The sequence below is a fragment of the Aspergillus sclerotioniger genome (genome assembly GCF_003184525.1).
Source record: "Aspergillus sclerotioniger CBS 115572 chromosome Unknown BO94scaffold_8, whole genome shotgun sequence".
Classification (NCBI taxonomy): domain Eukaryota; kingdom Fungi; phylum Ascomycota; class Eurotiomycetes; order Eurotiales; family Aspergillaceae; genus Aspergillus; species Aspergillus sclerotioniger.
This window is the reverse complement of record NW_020290998.1, coordinates 1,046,971-1,066,435: the sequence shown is the minus strand read 5'-3', so window position 1 is coordinate 1,066,435 and position 19,465 is coordinate 1,046,971. Positions and strand designations below refer to the sequence as shown.

The window sequence follows — 19,465 nt, the reverse complement described above, 5'->3', positions numbered from 1 at the left end:
AGTTAGCCCACGCTACCGAGTGAGACCACCAATGACCCCCTGGAGCAGTCGGCACTAGAAAAGGGGAAAGATATGAAACCTTTGATATCGACATGGTAATCGCGTAATTCATGCACGGCGGCCACCAAATCAGATGGGGCCAAATTGGGCTCGATTATTATCGTTACATCGAGTAGCTTGACATGGCGGCGACACGCAAAGGGATGTCTCATCCATAGTAGCTTGATGCGGAGATCAACCTACTTTTAGGAATTGCTCTGCAGGTTGAACATAGTCCCCGTGGTATGACTGATTCTACTCCCTGTCCGGTGCAGCTGCCGGTGACGATGATCTACAAAGCTTCGTCGTCCTCAACATGGGCCCCATGCGGAGTAACACGGCAGTCCGGAGTACAGCGCATCGGATGCAGAATTGGCCCTCGGACATAATCGTCATTCATCTGCGACCCGACGATGATACATGGCAGGAAGAATGCGCTGGCCGGGTTTGGCGGAGCGAGGGGGTTGCTGGGCGACACGAGAGCATCCAACCAAGCTTGGCTGAATTGATGTGAAACTGCTCCCGGAGAGCTTCTAGAATCAGCAATTATACTAGTACTAGCAATAAGATCTCCCTGGTACCTGACCTTAAGTTCTTAACGCTTTGGACTATTGGACGACCCGAGTAACCGTGATTATCTAGTATTTCACCGCCATCGGGCGCTTCCGGGAGCCATTGACAGGAGATCGGGGAAACTCGCCCAACTCCGGTGGTGGCCACAGCGGCGACCCGATTTTTGGCGACATCACAACGATTACGCACTGCTGCTACTCCCGAGCATGGATCTGGTGGAAAATGGCTGGATGACAAGGGCTTTGTTACCCGCAACCACTCGGTGGTAACCAGAGGCCCAGACAATTCCAGTTTTTTTGGCCGTAATGATGACGCTGGGTGGAGGAGAGGAACTTTCGGGCCGCAACCCCCCAGTAGCCTAGACACACCGCCAAGGTGGTCTTGACGCAAACCATGATTTCACGAGAACGCTCCAGACTTGAGGATAATCACGGGCGCCAAACGAGCAAGGCCCACTTCATCGGTGTCACCAAGCCTTGTCAATTCAATCGCATCAAAAGTTCAGGGTCGAGTGGACATTTGGGTCGGACAGAGTCGGTGAGTCAAGGTTCCAGAACAGATTTTCGGACGGGGGATGATGTGCAGAATTAACCTGTGATCACATCATTTGAGCCAACAAAGTCAATATTGTGGACCAAGATAGGGAACTAGGCCCGCCCTAAGATTGGGGCTCCGACTGTCAAAAAATTTCATCAAAGTACATACCGCTTGAAGACCTGCCGTTGCACTGCAACCCTCCCTGGCGTATTATTGTGAAGATGGTCATCGTGACCATCGTTGCTAGCCAGGAGCACAAAGTAGGTCTGAGACTACTGACTATTTGGAAAAGCTTTCCCAAGGATGACGCAGCCCTAGCAGAGACTCATCTCCGTGAGCACGCGGGTGCAATCAAAGACCAATGATCTCTGATATCGAGACATCCAAGATTGATGCTGCAACTGCAAGTCGCCGCCAACGTGCAGTCAGCCGTGTTTCACCATTTCTAGGCTGATACGTAGATATGAGGTACGGAAGCTAAGATTAGGTACGGAATGCCGTGGTCCGTAGGGCCTTGATTTGTCTTCGGCTTGCCGAGTCCTCTGGTCTACCTAAAGGCCCTCTAGCTCCGTCATACGAACCGCTGTCCCCATTTCGCAGAAAGCTGGCGAATCACAGGCGACCATACCTTTGATGCTTTACGCTGTCAATTGTGGTGGTAATCGGATGAGACAAGTTACCAAGACACCTTGGAGGAGCGGTAGGCAGCGAGTAGTGCAGGAATATCTCCAGGGAAGCCTCGTCTCCCTTATCCTGAGGCCTAACGAAATTATTGGCCGGTCGGAGATCAGCCACCAGCCAGCCAAGGGCCCTGATTCCGACCGTTGGTCTCCTCGGACGGACCAATGGATGAGATGGATTGAACCAGGGACGGAGCACGGACGCAGTCACTGCGTTGTCCACTGCCAGTTGGATGATTTTCCCACCCGCTCCTTGTTGGTGTTTGGCTGCAACGTCGTATCTCGCACTACTACCAGGCATACTACTGGCATACCTTGTACGGAGTATTGATTCTTAATATGTCCGAGGCGGAGATTGCCGCCAGTCGGTCCCACTCCTTCATGCTCGACGGGCATCAGATCCCAATGCAGCAAAAGCTTGAAAGTTGCAAGTGCAGTAGATAGTGATACACCGGGGTCTGGAAGCGGGATAAGGATTTTTGCGCCATTTAAATGGCGAGAATGAACCAAGACGGAGAATTACTAGTAACACTAGTCGGTAGTACTATAGCAGTAGTCCGAAGTAGTCTTCTGCCGCGACGACCCAACGGGCGGCGGTCCTGGACGGCACGTGGCCCGAACCGAGAAGCTGCCTTTTCGCTATTTACCCGAGCTACGCGAAAACATCTCTGCAGTCTGGCCCTCTCCCTCTCCCCCTCCCCCCCGCCACATATGGTTCGATCCTTTTCTCCGGACATGATACGGCCGTCATCTTATCTTGGGGCGCTGACCGCTGGCCCTACGGCATTCTCGTCGGGATCTATCTAGGCTCTAGCATTTCTCCCGCTGGAAAATAGCTCGTCCCCTTCCACGGCATGACCCATCATCTGGCAAAGGCTTTTGCAATTGGACATCGGGCTAACCGGCGGGCCTGGTCGAGATCTACATGCTAGCACCTTGTGAGATGGTCTCGACCTCGACTACCGATTAGATAATCCTGGGCATTATCTTGCCATCGTCGACTTTGGTCCAACCCTTGTGGAACGATGCCAACCAATGGTCGCTGCTTGAGGGATGATGTGAACAAAGAAGGGAGACTGTGGCACGGGTTGATCCATGAAGGTCGACTTCGACGGAGGTCCAGGCGATCGGCTCTCCGTCTGTGGCAGCTGTACGTGACGTATCGACGTCATCGGCCATATCGCTCCCTTGTTGTCTTCATGGCCTGAGCTCCCTCATCCGTATAACCCACGGTTACTTCGGTACGGCAGCTATCTACCCGTACTTTGCAGACCCCTGTCCCCACAGGTGCTTACGCAGCAATATTCGCTCATCCATGAGCATTCACTCCGACCTTGGTCTCGGAAGCATAATCCTCCTTACGCAAATGGTGAGACTTCGTTAGGTTTCAGCCGTGCTTGAAACGATATTCGAGGATCATTCGGAATGCGTCACCTCTTATCGGGACAACCAAAAAGACTATTTTCTGTATAATTCATGGCTCTTGCTCTAGATACTAATCCAGAGGGTGTCGCCATGAAGAGGGGTTATCTGCTGTACCAGGCCTTGCCTGCATTTGACCAGTCAAAGCACAGCCACACACATTGATTGCATGACGTGATGCTACCGGAATGCACACATCCCTTTCACATGATAATACCACCGACAGGTAGCCATACCCGAGATCTATACTATCCCTTTTTTCAGGAGTGCTCGGCTGAATTAGGAATCCCCTATACGGTCGATGGTGCTCGTGTTGGAATCAGACCGTAAACTCAAAGCTTCAACCCTAGTCCTCCCTGCTGCAAGGGCCTCGTCCGTTCTATATTCGTGTCTTACGAAGGCTCCAGTGTTCTGGACCCACTAAAGATCACATCCTTGTCAATATCCTTCCAGGGCGAAGAAATACTCCTAATGGTCGATATATACCGCAGGTAGATGCTCCAGATCTGGTTGACGTGCTACCGTCTACCACAGTGGCAGTGTTCTCTTTGACTATGCCATAAGAGTGGAAATGGTCGTGTCATCATGGAAGCCCATAATTGGACAGAACGCCTCAGAAGGGCCAGAAGCAGAAGACCGCGCCGTGGACCTGTTATCTGTATCGTGGGACCAGGCTGTGAATGTGACGCGACCTTGGTGGCGACTGATACCATATCTAAGACGTCTATTTGTTTCATTGGCAAGCTTATCGTCGCCTTTCCAGCTTTTATGCCACTAATCACCTTCAGCGTACACAGCTTATCGGCGTGCCTTATCATCCAGAGCCTCTACACCGAACGGCGTACTCCGTATGGCATATGGCAATGCATCGTAACAGGGACCCCACTGGTTCTGATCAGGTGGAGCTCATTAACGCCCGAGGCAGACCTCCAGGCCGGATATGGCCGATCCGATCAAATCCTTCCGTCCATGTATTTCAGGAGACACATCACGACTGGGCTGTTGCTTGCAAGCCATTTTGTAAGGCTATCCAAACAATAGCATCGAGACGTTGTATCAGTATTCAGATCCTGTGCAGTCTACTGTATCAGATGCGTCCAGCAATATGATCCTGCACGAACTCTTTCCCTTTCCTGTTGGCACTACCTCATCCAAGATGGAACCCTTACTGAAGAGCGTCTGACTGAACCGGCGAAGATGATGATCGAAGGACATGGCACATCGTGCCTCTCTCTACAGTTTCCCAAGCAACTAATGATAGATTCTACGCATCAAACCTCCAAATCATCATTGAACATCTCACATGATAATATAATATGTCTCTATATGTAATACACTGCACCCGACAAGAAAGCACAGTCTCCCCACTGCCTGCCTGTATACCCACCTAGAGCACAAAAGAAAAGCATCCATATTTATACACAATCCCATCCCATCCCCATATCCCACCTCAACCACACTCAACACAACCCCCGTCCCCCAACCCCAGTCAGCACCCAACCACAAGGAAACCAAATAAGTAAATAAACACTAAGAAAAATAGGTATCAACTCGCCCGCAAGCCAACACCCCAGTCCACCCCAGCCCACAGAAACCAGGAGGAAGCAGAGATCAAAAAATCCACCCCAACACAATCCAAAACACCAGCCCAACCGTAACCACAATCCCCGCAACCTTCAACACCGCAACCGTATCACCTTGTCTCGCCATACGAGTTAACCGACTCGCACTACCTTTCAGGTTCGTGGATAGGGAGGAGAATACTTGATTCTATAGCCCACATACAGACATATCGTTAGTAAACGTTGCGATAAATGCAATCACTCCCCCCCAAACCACAACGACCAACCCAACAAGCCAATACCTCAACCAAACAACCAATCAAAACAGAATAGAACGCAAACGCAAATAGCAAAAAGGAGATAACGAACCGAATGATCCAACGTCTCCTGATCCCTTGCATTATCATAAATATCAATGGTGACTGATTTCAGCGCGGAGACTTTAGACGAGAGGGAGTTGAGAAGGGCATTATTCTGTCTGTTTGCATTTCATGTCAGTCAGTATTTGTCCGGATTTCTGATTTATCAAGAAGAGTGTGAGTGAGTGAGTGAGTGGATGGAGCGTACTGTTCGCGTTCGTAGGCTTCGGCCATTTTGCTCGATGGGATGGGGAGGTGGGTATCGTTTCGTTTCTCGGAGGGGTTGGTGTTTTATGAGGCTGTTGTGGAAGGTAAGGGGGTGGTGGTCTGGGTTGGTTGGGAGGGTTGGTATTCGGTTGGGATTGTCGTTTGATGTGAGGCAGAGTGAGTGCCCGGGATGGGATGACGCTGTGGAGGCTGTGGGGAGATAGGGGTCACGTGATGGCGTCGATGGCAGGCCGCGGCTCGAGTGGATCGGTCTACTTTAGTCTAGTATGGGGCTTGAATAGGGGTTAAGGATTGAAGTTACAGTTGATGTTGGGGATAGGATACAATGAATGAATGGAGCATGAAACATCACAGAACTATCTGTGATACGGTTTGGAGTTATTTAGAGTTCTAAAAAGTGGCACCCAGTCATGCCGGACAGAAAGTAATTGACAAACCCCAGACGCTATGCGAACAAATAAACCCAAGGCGAGAAGTCAAATCTGGCCCTACCCGGTCATCGTGGAATATTCAAAGGACCACTATATAGAGAAAAGAGGAGCTTCAAGGCGCTCGCTCGGTATACCTTATATTCCCTGTGCATAGAAAGGAAGAGTTCGCCACCAACGGATTGAAAGAATGGGAGGATGACACAAGAAGTTAAGGCTAATAGCAGTGTACAGAGCGTGGGAACTGACCAGACTTGGCAGAAAGGGTATTTTGTGAGTTGCAATGAAACCAACGGCGATAAATGGAACCAGCTGCATATTCCCTGTCACCACATATCGTCATCGTCATCGTCAAGCTGAACATCATCGCCAAATGTTGAGTGACCGTATTGATAATGCCCCGGACCATATGCATTGCCATTCTCATAGCCACTTTTGCTATCTTGCGAATGGGTGCTGTAATGATCTTGTGGATCGTCGTTATATTCGTACATTTGGGGATCATCGTAGGAACTATCGGAATATTGTTGGTCCTGAGACTGTCCCGCCATAGTCAGCAAAGCCGATAACCGCCCAGCGCTTTGAAAGGTACTCACCTCTTGATATCGTTGATATTGTTGTTGCTGTTGTTGATATTCCTCTTGCTGTTTTTGCTGCTGCCTCTGCGCCGCTGATGTTGCCAGCATCATGTGCGGATGCATCTGCTGAACTTTGGCCAGGTATGAGTACATGAAGTTGCTGAGCAGGACCTGGGAGTATAGAGCGCGTCGAGGGTTCGCGAGCTTGATGTGAGCCATCCGATAGATGGCTCTTTCTTCTAGAATCGAGAATCGAGTCCAAGCGTAATCAACGTCTGGCCGCAGCTCACGGACAGGCGGCTCGGGTGACAGGTTTCGAGACGTGCTCTTCTTGTGATGATGATGGTGGTGATGGCCACTATCACCACTGCTCTTCTTCCGACTGCCACCGAAGATGGAGGAGAACAACCCAGACTCCTTCTCCTTCTTGGCTTCTCCAGAGGTCCGTCGCGCATTGTCTTTCCGGCGCTCCTCTTCTAGCTTGGGATCCAGTCGATCCACGACAACACTTTCGCGTCCTCGTTGACTACTATCGTTCGAGGATGGAGAAGAATGCGCCGCCTCATGTACTTTGTCAACCAGCTTGGCCTTGAGCTTTTTGGAGTCACTGTCCTTGTTCTTCTTTTCTTTGTCTTTGTCCTTATCTTCGGTACCCAGCAGCCAGTGCCAGCTCGATTTGCGACCCCCTTCTGACTCTTTCTTATCTTTCGACTTCTTCGGCTCCTTGGATTCCTTGGATTCCTTGGGCTCAGCCTTGCGATCCTCGAAAGTCGGAATATAGGAGAGGTTGTCTGTCCGGGTGCTGTTGCCAGGTAAAGCTTGCGGGGTGTTGGCAAATTCATTGAAGGAGGGCGCAGGCTCCTTGCCACTGGTGCGACCGTGTAATGATCGTTTACTCGAGCTCCGATCATGAATTCTATCCTGAGCCACGGGTCCTTTCGGAGGAACGCTCGGTTGTGGGCTCAAAGCAGAAGGCGGGGCAGAAGGCGTGACAGGAGTTCCAGGAGGGGGCGTTTCGACAATCTCAGGTATCTTCTGGTCTGCAGCAGGGACGTTCACAGTTGACCGTCCATTGGAACTGATCCGTGAGTGCCATTGGCGTGGCTGTTGAGGGGAAGTTGCCCTGCCAGATGGTTCCGATAAGGCCGGGTCATGGGGGCGCTCGTTCACTGATTGCGACTGTTCTGTGGCTGAGTCAACAGTGGAGCCAGCTGTCGTGCTAGGCGTCTGTGGTGTGCCTTGCGTCGACTTGGCCGGGGCTTGGACTCGTGTTACACTGGGAGTGGGATCGGTGGACATCCGTGTGAGACCCAAAACCGCTTGACCGCCAGATGAAGCAGTGGGCGACGTGAGCGTTTCATGTGTTTCGGAGGTCTTCGCTATGCGCTTCGAATACGGTGCCTTTTCGCCTTTCTTTAAGCTTCCAGCCTTCCTATACTGGGTTCTTGTCGAGCGTCTGAGGCTGTGTCCCGGAGGTGCGGGAGGAAGGATAGGTCTATCTTCGTCGGTGGAGATCCCAAGCTTCTGGATTCCATCGAGGATGGTCGTTGCGTTGGGTGCCGGCGGCTCTAGATCGTCCACTATAGTTTCTAATTCATGTAGGTTGGGGGTTAACACATCGCGCTTCGATTGTGAACGTTTGCGTTCGAGTCGCTCGGCGCCATCCGTATAGCCTTGGGGGGTGTCAATTTGCCTGGATAGCATAGACCGCTTTCGCCTCAAACCCCCGATTGATCCTTCACGCTCAGGGCCTAAGGCAGAAAAATCGCCGGATTTCCGCTTGATTTGTTCCGCCTTGCTCTCCAGGAAAGTCTTGAACTCCTTCGGAGCCAGCTCCGGGTGTAAACGGGCTGGAACCCAAAACAGTCGCGAAGCATCATTTTCGTCGTCGGAGGGAGAGGGGGCTATGGATGGCACGGAAAAGCTCGGGAGATCGGGGTCATCTGTAGCAGCAACGTCCATGGACATCCGCCGAATTGCGGCTAAGTTACTCAATTCCTGTGCTACGGCGGCCGGGTCGGATTCATAGTCGACATCGTTCAAGGGAAAGGATGTCGTAGCCGTGTCGGTTGATCCGGGAGACATGGTTGACACCGGAGATGTCGGGCTGCTTTCTGAGGACCGGGCTCCGTGCGACCATGACTGCCCGTTCGGCTGCCGGTTGTTTGGGTGATGCTGTACTTGGAGAGATTGTGGGGATGTCGGGGATTCGCTGCCGGCAATTTTGGTGGGGATGATTGTGATGGCTTCGCTCAGCGGGGAGGATATGAAACTAAGTCGCCTGGAGTCCCGTTTGTCGTAATCGTCATCGTACATATGGCCAATGGCTTCGGTGACATGGTGACTCGGGTCGCTGATCGAGAGGTGAGGTACATGGCCTCTCCTCGTCGCATATCCTCCGCCAGGCTCAGAGGGGCTCGGTGAAGCCTGAAACCCATGGTGTTATGTTTAGAGAGAGTCCTTCAATAATACAATTGAAACAGGGGTCGGGGGTCCACAGTGCGTGCTCAACGGATAATTTCTTGCCAGACCAGTCCTTTGGGGGGAGGTAAATCAAAGGCCGGGAGCCCCTGGGCCATTTTCCAAGCGTGGAGAGTGGGCGAGAGGTAGAAAGGGAAATTTTGGTATAACGCGGACATAAAGAAAGTGACGCACCTGCATGAGAGCAAATTAACCGGGGGGGCGGACAGGAGAACGTCCCGGGGTTGGCTGAGGATCAAGAAAGTCGTTTGGTGGAGAGGAGGTCAATGTACCACCAGGGCCGTAAGACAACGCAGAGAAAAGGTAGTCATGAAATCATGAGAGCGGGGAAGAAGCGTCGACGGAGAGGAGCAACCACCAGGGTGACGAGAGGAAAGAGAGGACTAGGGCGATGACGGCTAGGCATCCGGGGGCCGAAGATGCGATTCTGGTAAAAAGTTCGAGTGTGAGGGGGGAGGAAAGTTCTCGGGGGGGAGGAGAGCGAGCGACGAGGCTGAGATGGGCAGCCGTGGTTCCTCGTGGAGATGATGGGGATGGGGGGGACTGGATGGAAATAACAGTCGGTGGTGGTGGTGGTGGTAAGTAGAGTAGCCCGGTGCTGAGGTACCTGGAGACTGGCCGACAGGAGGCCGCTGTGGTTGGTCGGTGGTGGGTTGGTTTGGCTGGGCTCGCCGCGCTGGGCTTGGATGGCGAGTATTGGTTTCAGGGCAATGGAGGAACTCCTGGCTAAGTGAGGATCCTGTCAGAAAACCATCAACGGCTAAATCGGGATTGCAGATGCCTGTGCAGGGTTGAACTGAGTGAGTCCGGTCGAGGAAAAGGAAGTATCAGTTCTCGACGCTCTCTCCAAGTCCTCGGATCTTGGGCAAGGCCGCACCGCCGCCCTCTTAGTCAGCCTTCTGCTCCACTGCCCTCTGCTGATCATTCGTCTGGCAGGCCACAGTCTTGTTCGGTTTTTCTCTACGGAAAGTGAAAAAAGAGATGAGGTGATTACCCTGTTCAGTGCACTCTGTGCGGGCGATCGCTGATCAGCATTACCCCGTGCTCTTGGTGGGCTCTAATGCTCGGTAGCACGGTCTCTCGATGATCGATGATCTTATCCAGTTCGCTAGGGCTCGGGGGAGTTTATCTACAAACTACCTGGCATGTGGGCTGTCTAGATGTTTTTATTTTCTGTTTGCAACCTAAGGATTACTCCACATGTGGGTAGGCAGCCCTCACTCATGCGGAGATAATCCTTGTCCTTACAGGTCACTGGAACAGGCATGCAACAGCAGTCACTGCCAGCCAGATACCAACATCCTCGAGTACAAAGGAAGGACAAATGGTATTGAATCAATAGCACGACCCCTCTGAAGGATGAAAACAAGTCACAAGATCAAAGACATTGAAACATAATGAGATTATCATTTGGTGTGAACCTTTTGTGCTGGCTCCTATCACCCATTAACCAGACATCCCAAGAAAAAAAATACTGTAGTGCATAGAAACGTGCTTCTGCTCATTGATCTTCCCGTCTTTCCAACATAGATCGACAGGGATAACCGCCGTCCACTTGCTTCAAACCGCGTCATTCTCTTTGCCAGCTGTCTAACCTACATCGCCTGAGTCAGTTCGTAATCTTCGGCAGGTTCAGCTGATGTGCTTCGTCCCCTAGCCCTGTCCTCGTATGATTAGGAGAGACTGATTATATGGCATAGGAATTCACCCCCAACACACAGGCGAGGAAGAACAATCAGTTTCTCAGCCAGCAGTGCGCTCAATCGCATTGCTTCGTTCCTTCTCGCGTGAGACCCACGCGAGTCTCGTGCCTTGTGTTCCTGACCTCCATTGGTCGAACGGGCCTCACCCGATGACTTCGGGATGTTGCTGAGGGGCTTAGTCCAAAGGTCCAATGGCCCGGGTCAATGGGTCTTAGTTGAGTTCTGTTGTATGGTGACGTCCCGAAGAATGTACATACGCTGATGCGATGAGCAGGGAACCTGGGTGACGACAATTTGATAATCCCCAGACCTTTCATATCTTTCATCGGCAGCCACCCGTTCCTTTGTCCGACTCCATTATCCCTTGCAAGGGATGGAGGCATATCGGCCCAAGGAGCCGGTCTATGGCCTATCTAAAACGTAACCAATCAACCATCCCCTTCGCACGGCAACAAAGAGGGGAAATGCATTTTGATAGTAGAAGCTGGAGTCCAGAACAAAGTAGGGACAGAGTCTTATGTATACCCAAAGGCGGTCAAAAAACTATCACACGCATATACTGAAGCAAAACAATCGCCAAAAAAAACAGACACAAGTGCGAGCTTCCCATTTTGTCACTTATCCGCTGGTCAATCCAACTGGCAACTCCGGCACTTACACAGGAAAGCCGAAAAAGAATCTCTGGAACAAAAACTGGAGGGGTGTGTCCTGAAAGATGGCTTGCGGGCTGAAAATCAGACATGAAGAACAGAGAAACGTCCGTAAGAGGAACAAAGCGTAAAAGGTACTTGCGTCGTCAAAGATCATTCCGCGTGAGTCAATCTAGGGTGAGGAGACTTCTAGGCAGTGTCGACATAATTACTGGGTGCGATTGATTAGCTTCACGGAGCAAGACGCCTGGTGTCTGGAATTACGGATCCGCTTACCTTGGGAAAATGCCGACCCGGTCTCCAATCCGTCCAGTCCACCAGTCCTCCTTCTTCTCAGTCCTTTTGAGAATGGTGATGATGTCGCCTTTCTTGAAACCCAAGTCACCTTCCTGGTCCGCGTCAAACGCGTACAGCGCAATGGCCTGATCCTGGCGTAAAGCAGGAGCCGCCCCCGTCCGCTGGCCAAAGACTGGTTTAGGAGCCGTGGGCCGGCTGGGCTTGCGGTCTGAGTAGACGTAGTCTTCCTCTATCGGGGCAGTATTGCTCCGGCTGCGGGTGAATGAGTCTGATGTGTCGGTGCGACCGCTGTACCGAGTAGTGGAGGAACGACTCAGCCCTCCAGCAGGTCGGTCGTAGATATCGTCCGCCCATGTGTTTGCACGGCGTGGTCGGTCTCTGAACTCATCTGAGCCCGAGCCACTGACCCCAGTGCGATCGCGCCTTACTCCTTCACCGTACGCGTCGCCCCGGCGGCCCTCCCATACCACATCATCATGACTATCATCGTAGACAGGAATGTCATTATACATCGCTCCGCCCGACCGAGAATTGCCATAGAAGGCACGCGAATTCAGCACACTCAGAAGAGGTTCTGCGCCCGGCGGAGGTCGAATAGTCCCGCTGAGGAGCTGACGTGCCGACACCCGACTGTTGTACATCTTTTCATTCGCGTCTTTACGTTCCACCAGCATGCTTCCCTCCAAGCTGACACCAGCAAAGAGACCCTTTGTCTTCGAGTATGAAAACACCGCTGCCACACCCTTCGTACTCGCCGCACCAGCAGCCTCTGCGTTTCGTCCAACCGGTCCAGCAGCAATCGAAACGTTTCCACCGAGCGTCAGAGTTCCGACCTGTGAAAAGGTCCGAACGGCGGCGGCATCATTTAGGATGAAGACGAAATCTGTTAACTCAAACCCAATCTGGCCTCCAAATCCAGCACCAGCGGTTGCAATGGCTGACGGAGCAGACCAAGTCCCGTCAGCAAGTCGAGCGACAACGACACCAGAACCAAATCGGGCTGAGCCTAAGAATCCAGCTTTCAGGACAGTGAGGATGGCAAGGCCCTAAAAAAAGAAGCAATCAGTTGCGGTGCGACTTTCGAGCTAAGGGCAAGGTATTGGGTTTCTAGTTACCTTAGCACCTGCCAGAATTTCCGGAGGAATGACTTTATCAGGCCCAAACGCTTGTCGTGGATCGATAAAGGAGGTGAGGATTTTGCCTGCCTTTCTACACTCGCCTGTCTGTTTGTGAGTCCCAGTTGAACCACCTGTCAAGGAATTGCGGGGAAATTGAAATGAAAGCGGCGCGAAACATACTCCCTAAAGATGAAGGCAACGGGTTGTGAATTCCGAGAGGCATTTTGACTATGCTCGTCGGAGGATTAAGAGGAAGAGGGGGGTTAAGGAGAGGGAAAGGGGTAGAACGAGAGAAAGTTGGGAGAAGAGAGAGAGATGTTGATACTAGTAGGATGCGCAGCGAAGGCTGCTCGTCTCTATGGGAGGGAGCGACCGGAAGTGGAACCCAGATGACGGCTGACACCGACTGCGGTTCGCAAACGATAAGGAGGATCTGTTATCCAAACTCTGCACCACACGATGACCCCGTGGTGCGCTAGGTGAATGTACAGCTGGTTTTCACAGTGTGTTCCTGTGCGATGAATAATATACTTCTCTGACTCATGGGAGGCCAACCGTTGGAATTGGGAGCGGTACTGGGAGGGCACCTTCCGCGGGCGGAAGAGCATTCAGTCTTTAATACGGGGAGTGTGGCTGGGGCCGCTTCGACCAGCTTCTCCCCTCAGTCGGCTCGTGGTAACTCGCCAGTCCAGTTCAGGAACTGGCTTCCACAGATGTGGATCAATTCACCATATTGGATCCATCTAGGTTCTCTCTGCTTGTTTCCCTGTTTGTTTCATCACCTCTGAGGCTCTGCCTGTCAAGCCACAGAGTTCGAGGGACTGGAACCTGAGGCTGCAAGGGCGGGCACCGCCACTGCCGAGGCTCCGATGATCACCGCAATTCCAGCCGACTGTTCTCAGTGACATCGTTCTCGATTGGCCTGGGCTCCAAAACAGACGCTTCTCGAAGCATGTCCCAATAAATCATTTAAGGCGCCCTCGATCGCCTTCAATATTTAGGATCCCAAATGGCTACAGGTTCGATGTGCACGTGTCGATCGCCACAGCTATCCGTTTGCTAACAGCCCTCCAGTGCGAATCTGCGTCTGTGGTGATGAGGGCACTGGCAAGTCCAGCCTCATAACCTCCCTTGTAAAGGGAGTTTTCGTTACGAACAAAATCCAGCCTATCCTACCTCAAATCACAATCCCTCCTACGATCGGTACCCCCGAGAATGTCACGACAACGACGGTGGTGGATACCTCCGCTCTTCCGCAGGAGCGCAACAACCTGGCTAGGGAGATTAGGAAGTCAAATGTGATTCTACTCGTTTACTCGGATCACTACAGCTACGAGAGAGTCGCCCTATTCTGGCTGCCATACTTCCGCTCCCTAGGCGTCAATGTTCCCGTGGTTCTATGTGCGAACAAGTCCGATCTCGCCGCCGACCATACGGAGGCCCAGGTCATTGAGGAGGAAATGCTACCATTGATGGCGGAGTTTAAGGAAATTGACTCTTGCATCCGCACCAGCGCCCGTGAGCATCGTAATGTCAATGAGGCCTTCTTTCTCTGCCAGAAGGCGGTTACCCATCCGATCGCGCCGCTGTTCGACTCCAAAGAATCCTCCTTGAAGCCGGCAGCCATCGCGGCGTTACGGCGGATCTTCTACCTCAGTGATAAGGATAGGGATGGTTATCTTTCAGATAAGGAGATAAAGGAATTTCAACTGAGATGCTTTGAAAAACCATTGAGTGAAGAGGATTTAATCCACATCAAGGAGACCATCCAGAGGACGCATCCTCACTCAGTGACTCCTTCAGGTATCGATTGCCGCGGCTTCATACAATTAAACAAGATGTACGCGGAAAAGGGCCGTCACGAGACTGTCTGGATCATTCTAAGAGCATTCCAGTATACGGATAATTTATCCTTACAGGAAAACTTCCTTCACCCAAGGTTCGATGTACCCCCTTATGCGTCAGCTGAGCTCTCGCCAGAGGGGTACAGGTTCTTCGTCAATCTTTTCCTTCTTTCGGACAAGGACAACGATGGGGGCTTGAATGATGCTGAGCTAGCGTCGCTCTTTGCGCCGACTCCAGGATTGCCAGCTTCATGGGCGGACGGTTCCTTCCCATCCTCTACCGTTCGCAATGAAGCTGGACATGTCACGCTCCAAGGATGGCTTGCGCAATGGAGCATGACTACGTTTACGTCGCCCAAGACGACGCTGGAGTATCTAGCCTACCTGGGGTTCGAGTCATCCGACCGGAGCAATCTCTCCACAACAGCAGCCCTCAAGGTTACGCGACCGCGGAAGCGACGAAGGCGCCCTGGCCGAGTGGGCCGCAATGTTGTCCTCGGCCACGTTCTTGGAGCTGCAGGCTCAGGCAAATCTGCGCTCCTTGACGCTTTCCTCTCCCGCGGATTCAGCACCACATATCACCCAACCATTCAGCCCCGAACGGCTGTTAACACGGTTGAGCTTCCGGGGGGGAAGCAATGTTATCTTATCCTCGACGAACTTGGGGAGCTGGAACCTGCCATTCTCGAGAATCAAGTAAAGCTCCTGGATCAGTGCGACGTCATCGTGTACACGTACGACTCGTCGGATCCCGATTCCTTCGCCTACATTCCTGCACTACGCGCTAAATACCCTCACCTGGAGGAGCTTCCAAGTGTGTTCATTGCGCTTAAGGCGGATTTGGATCGGACCACTCAGCGGGCAGAATATCAACCCCACGAATATACTGCCATGCTGAATATGTCGAGCCCGCCCCTTCATGTCAGTGCCACTTGGAGTTCCATCCAGGAGGTGTTTGTCCACATCGCAGAAGCCGCGATGGAGCCCAGTACGGCCTTTCCGCGAAGCGAGGAAGACGTCGAGGGGAAATGGATGGCGTGGGGGATCGCTCTCGGGGCGGTGGTATGCGCAGGAGCGGCGGCGGTCATGATATGGCGGAGGGTCAGTGGTAGCGGGGTGTGAGGGGGTGTCCGTCGGGCGATAATAATACAATTTCTGTGGAGTTAGCTAGATACCCTTGATTGACCATTTGATCGTCTAGACGCCTGGACCTACCTAGGAGATATGTGCTATTGGCAAGCATGATGAGTTTAACGGGGAAGCATAATGAACGGCCTAATTCCGGAAGGTGATCCACTTTTCATTTCATCCTGCCATGTCGGCAACGGCAATCGAGAGGCGTAATAGGATCGTGTGTCCGGCGTGGGATTGACTTTGGGCTATGCCGACTAGTGGGATTCTTGCGCCCGTTAGCAGCGCTGGGAAAGGATGCGTTGAAGCCTGGCAGATGGCGGCCGGCCCCACGCGCCAACTTCAAACAACCCCGGAGTGACCACCCGCTCGCTCTTCTCTGGCTTCAAATCCCCGTCGCTCTCTCCCCCAGGTTATAGGCCCTTGCGCAGCGTCGTGTGCGGTGCATCTCCCAGCCTCCGTCTCCATCTCCCACTCTGGGGTATTTAAACCGTTCAGGTCCAGCGTCCTCCAACCCAAGTGAAACCTCCCGCAAACCCCCGCTCCGATCGATCCCTCGTCCAAGTAGCACTGACAGACCCGATCCCCCGGTCCCGCCCTCTCTTGCACGACAACGACGTGCTTCCTCCGTCCACTCCGATCGCTGTGCCAGGCACATGGCTGCCCTTCTGTCTGGACTCGTCCACCCATAACCTAGCAACGTTACGAGCCACCCTGAGTGGCACCGTCCAGGGTGCCGCTCTTGGGGGGAGGGAACTCAGTGACGACGATTGCCTGACGAGAGAGCCTATCGCGCATTCCCAGGCCCCTGTCACACCACCCCCCGAAATCCTTCTAAATTCACTAGCTGGCCGGTGTACCTGCTGTCGCATCCGCAGCCATGTTGTAAGACTCGCTCCAATCCAGCTGAGGCCTGGTTATCGGCGTCCTTGGTCCCTTATCTCCGCCTCATGGGCGCATCATAGGCCGGCGTTGGATTCCCTGGCGGTCAGACAACGCTACTGCCCTTCAGCCCTACCTGCACTGTTATGACGACTCTTTTGTGTCCTTTTGCGTCGCTGACCCGTTGATCCAGCGTCCTTCCCCCACCTCCGCCTCGCTACACCGTCCCCGTCGCCTATGCGGCCGGAGCGTCGAATGGCATGGCGGTGCCGGTTGTAGAAACCAACAATATAATCAGTCATCCGGAGGGTGGCTGTCCCTTACAAGCCGGCGAAGGTATGTCGCTGGAGCGGTGCATTTCCGCCCATGCGCGTCGACGCAGGGTCTTTTGAGGATTGCTGATTGACTAACTCCCACGACGCCGACAGGTACCTACCACCTCAGAGACAATTTACACTTGGCCACGCCTCCTCCGCATCCTTCCGAAGCACCCGTCGTGAATCCTAATCCACTTGCGACCGTTCCGACTCCTCCGACATCTGGCGTCAAGCTCTCGCTAGTTAGTATTGGTACCCGGATCAAGACTCCCACTCTCCCTCTGGATGGAACCGGAACCGCACCTCTGTTCGGAGAAGGCAACCCAGCTTTAGCGGCGCCTATTGTGAAGGAAGGGTTAAAAAGAAGGAAACCGAAGAACAACATCATAAAGAGCAGCTCGTCATTTGTTTCGCGGGTCATTACACATGAGGCGGCCACGAAGCGATTGAGCGATCGGAATCCGGACGGGCTTTTCGCCTTTGCCAACATCAACCGAGCGTTCCAATGGCTGGATTTCAGTGCCAAGCAGAAGGAAGAGCCTGTTACCAAGATCCTGTTCACCAAAGCGCACATGATTAGCCACGACATCAATGAGCTGACCAAGAGCTCGTCACATATAGACATTATCATGGGTTCATCGGCTGGAGACATCATCTGGTACGAGCCGATATCTCAGAAATACGCACGTATCAACAAGAATGGGGTCGTCGCCAATTCTCCTGTGACACATATAAAATGGATTCCGGGTTCGGAGAACCTCTTTATGGCCGCCCATGCCAACGGACAATTGGTGGTATATGACAAGGAGAAGGAAGATGCTCTCTTCACACCGGAGCTCAGCAGTCCATCGGTTGAAACGGTGAAGTCGTCAGGCCGACAACCACTGCAGATCCTGAAGTCTGTTAACTCCAGAAACCAAAAGACCAATCCGGTTGCGCTGTGGAAACTTGCGAACCAGAAGATCTCGCAATTTGCCTTTTCTCCGGACCGCAGGCATCTGGCGGTTGTCCTGGAGGATGGCTCGTTGCGAGTGATGGATTACCTCAAGGAAGAGTACGCCGTGACTTCAGTTTGCGCTACCTCGCTAGCTAACATGTTGCTAGGGTTCTGGATATTTTCCGCAGCTACTATGGCGGACTCATATGCGTCTGCTGGTCGCCCGACGGCAAATACATCGTGACCGGTGGCCAAGACGATCTCGTAACAATCTGGTCACTGCCAGAGCGCAAGATTGTCGCACGCTGCCAGGGCCACAACTCGTGGGTTTCGGCGGTAGCTTTTGACCCGTGGCGCTGCGATGAGCGGACATACCGGTTTGGTAGCGTGGGCGACGATTGTCGCTTGTTGCTATGGGATTTCAGCGTAGGGATGCTGCACCGTCCTAGGGTCGTACGTTCACCACCAATCTCCGACGCAATATCCCCATTATACTAACCCCAGTATAACAGCATCAAGTCAGCGCCCGCCAACGCACCAGCATGGTCGGTTCCAACACTCAACACCTCAACCGCCATCGAGCCGACAGCGGGGGAAACCGAATAAGGTCGGATTCCCAAGAAACCGCAAACACCTACAACAGTTACGACCCAACCGTTCGCCATCCCGTTGAGCCCAGAGCGCGAACAGCCCTCCTCCCACCGATCATGGTAAACCACATCCTCCAGCCTCCTCGCCCTATAGATGCTAATTCAGACAGTCCAAAATCGTCGGCGAGGATCCCATCTGCTGGTTAGGCTTCCAGGAAGACTCGATCATGACCTCTTCCCTTGAAGGTATCTTCCGCCTCTTTCTATCCCAGGCCTTGTCAAAACGCGCTAACAAACCACCCCGCCAACCCAGGCCACATCCGTACCTGGGACCGTCCCCGCGAAGGCATCAACGACAATTACAGTTCTTCACCGGCGATAAGCGCCAGCGCAACCGGGTCTGCCTTTGCTGACTCTGTGATGGGATCATTGTGAACACTGCTACACAACATACCCAAACACCGCTCGGTCTGACGTAGTGCCATTCCCGTAGCTGCTCTGTAAATATGTCTGTACACTTCTAACCAGGAATATACCCATTGGAATAGTATCATACCATGTTTCCCAACTCCGTGGTTGGACAAGTACGTACACGCCAAGAGACGGGATAAACCAACCGCGAACTCCGTCGATGCATACGATCCATCAGTTTCCTTTTTCGGCCTTCGTATCGGGATTATCCCAAACTTTCTCCAGACCGAATAAATCAAGAAAGATAGTACCTATCACACACCTACCCACCCAGCCATAACCTTACCTACCTACTTCTCACACACCAACATACCCGGTATCTAAATACTTTCAGCCTAAGACAATAGATACTAGGTGTGTTACAGTTACACCCTCGACTCGATAACCCCAAACCCAAATGACACCCTCTGTAACCACCACCACCAACACCCATGCCTGATCGCAAGATAGAAGGGATCATTAGGCAGCTACATATATACGTACGCATGTACCATACCATATCCACTAATCTACCCACATACCAGCAAGCTACGGTGTAGGTAAGTAGGCTACTGTCAGTCACTCAATCAGTCAGATTCTCAATCGGGCTGTGTCTAGCACGGGACAAATGCTACGGAGGTTATGTAGGTAGCATCATT

At 52.6% G+C, this 19,465-nt stretch overlaps 5 protein-coding genes across 5 annotated transcripts; 2 read left to right on the top strand and 3 right to left on the bottom strand.

The window, feature by feature from the left end:
* Nucleotides 1-4,846: 4,846 nt before the first annotated feature.
* BO94DRAFT_488729 (SNARE domain- containing protein) lies at nt 4,847-5,778 on the bottom strand. The gene is made up of 3 exons (XM_025609072.1): nt 5,381-5,778; nt 5,183-5,291; nt 4,847-5,021 (listed from the first exon to the last, which is right to left on the bottom strand). Exons 1-3 carry the CDS (start codon nt 5,404-5,406, stop codon nt 4,863-4,865), a joined length of 294 nt encoding a protein of 97 aa, XP_025469694.1. The 5' UTR covers nt 5,407-5,778; the 3' UTR covers nt 4,847-4,862.
* BO94DRAFT_564654 (putative telomere silencing protein Zds1) lies at nt 5,732-9,102 on the bottom strand. Its single transcript, XM_025614442.1, has 2 exons — nt 6,425-9,102; nt 5,732-6,367 (listed from the first exon to the last, which is right to left on the bottom strand). The coding sequence occupies exons 1-2, from the start codon at nt 8,720-8,722 to the stop codon at nt 6,155-6,157; spliced, it is 2,511 nt and encodes an 836-aa protein (XP_025469693.1). The 5' UTR covers nt 8,723-9,102; the 3' UTR covers nt 5,732-6,154.
* Nucleotides 9,103-11,201: 2,099 nt separating this feature from the next.
* On the bottom strand, nt 11,202-12,878 carry BO94DRAFT_617691 (SYLF and SH3 domain-containing protein; the record flags this gene model as incomplete). The annotated part of the gene is made up of 4 exons (XM_025616838.1): nt 11,202-11,451; nt 11,517-12,583; nt 12,653-12,756; nt 12,836-12,878. The coding sequence occupies 4 exons, from the start codon at nt 12,876-12,878 to the stop codon at nt 11,430-11,432; spliced, it is 1,236 nt and encodes a 411-aa protein (XP_025469692.1). The 3' UTR covers nt 11,202-11,429.
* A 545-nt stretch (nt 12,879-13,423) lies between these two features.
* Nucleotides 13,424-15,637, top strand: gem1 (ERMES complex Ca(2+)-binding regulatory GTPase GEM1). The gene is made up of 2 exons (XM_025611322.1): nt 13,424-13,674; nt 13,730-15,637. The coding sequence occupies exons 1-2, from the start codon at nt 13,665-13,667 to the stop codon at nt 15,619-15,621; spliced, it is 1,902 nt and encodes a 633-aa protein (XP_025469691.1). The 5' UTR covers nt 13,424-13,664; the 3' UTR covers nt 15,622-15,637.
* A 909-nt stretch (nt 15,638-16,546) lies between these two features.
* On the top strand, nt 16,547-19,201 carry BO94DRAFT_385726 (WD40 repeat domain-containing protein). Its single transcript, XM_025607290.1, has 6 exons — nt 16,547-16,848; nt 16,941-17,883; nt 17,934-18,219; nt 18,279-18,476; nt 18,527-18,602; nt 18,670-19,201. Exons 1-6 carry the CDS (start codon nt 16,773-16,775, stop codon nt 18,789-18,791), a joined length of 1,701 nt encoding a protein of 566 aa, XP_025469690.1. The 5' UTR covers nt 16,547-16,772; the 3' UTR covers nt 18,792-19,201.
* Nucleotides 19,202-19,465: the final 264 nt, after the last annotated feature.

Bases quoted from the DNA above. Each gene is read 5' to 3' on its own strand.
- BO94DRAFT_488729 (XM_025609072.1), bottom strand. From the start codon at position 5,406: ATGGCCGAAGCCTACGAACGCGAACA. The intron at 5,292-5,380 runs GTACGCTCCATC...AAATGCAAACAG, and splicing joins GAAGCCTACGAACGCGAACA to ACAGAATAATGCCCTTCTCA. The intron at 5,022-5,182 runs GTTCGTTATCTC...TGTGGGCTATAG, and splicing joins AGGAGACGTTGGATCATTCG to AATCAAGTATTCTCCTCCCT.
- BO94DRAFT_564654 (XM_025614442.1), bottom strand. From the start codon at position 8,722: ATGTACGATGACGATTACGACAAACGGGACTCCAGGCGACTTAGTTTC. The intron at 6,368-6,424 runs GTGAGTACCTTT...ATGGCGGGACAG, and splicing joins AATATCAACGATATCAAGAG to TCTCAGGACCAACAATATTC.
- BO94DRAFT_385726 (XM_025607290.1), top strand. From the start codon at position 16,773: ATGGCGGTGCCGGTTGTAGAAACCAACAATATAATCAGTCATCCGGAG. The intron at 16,849-16,940 runs GTATGTCGCTGG...CGACGCCGACAG, and splicing joins TCCCTTACAAGCCGGCGAAG to GTACCTACCACCTCAGAGAC. The intron at 18,603-18,669 runs GTATCTTCCGCC...CCGCCAACCCAG, and splicing joins CATGACCTCTTCCCTTGAAG to GCCACATCCGTACCTGGGAC.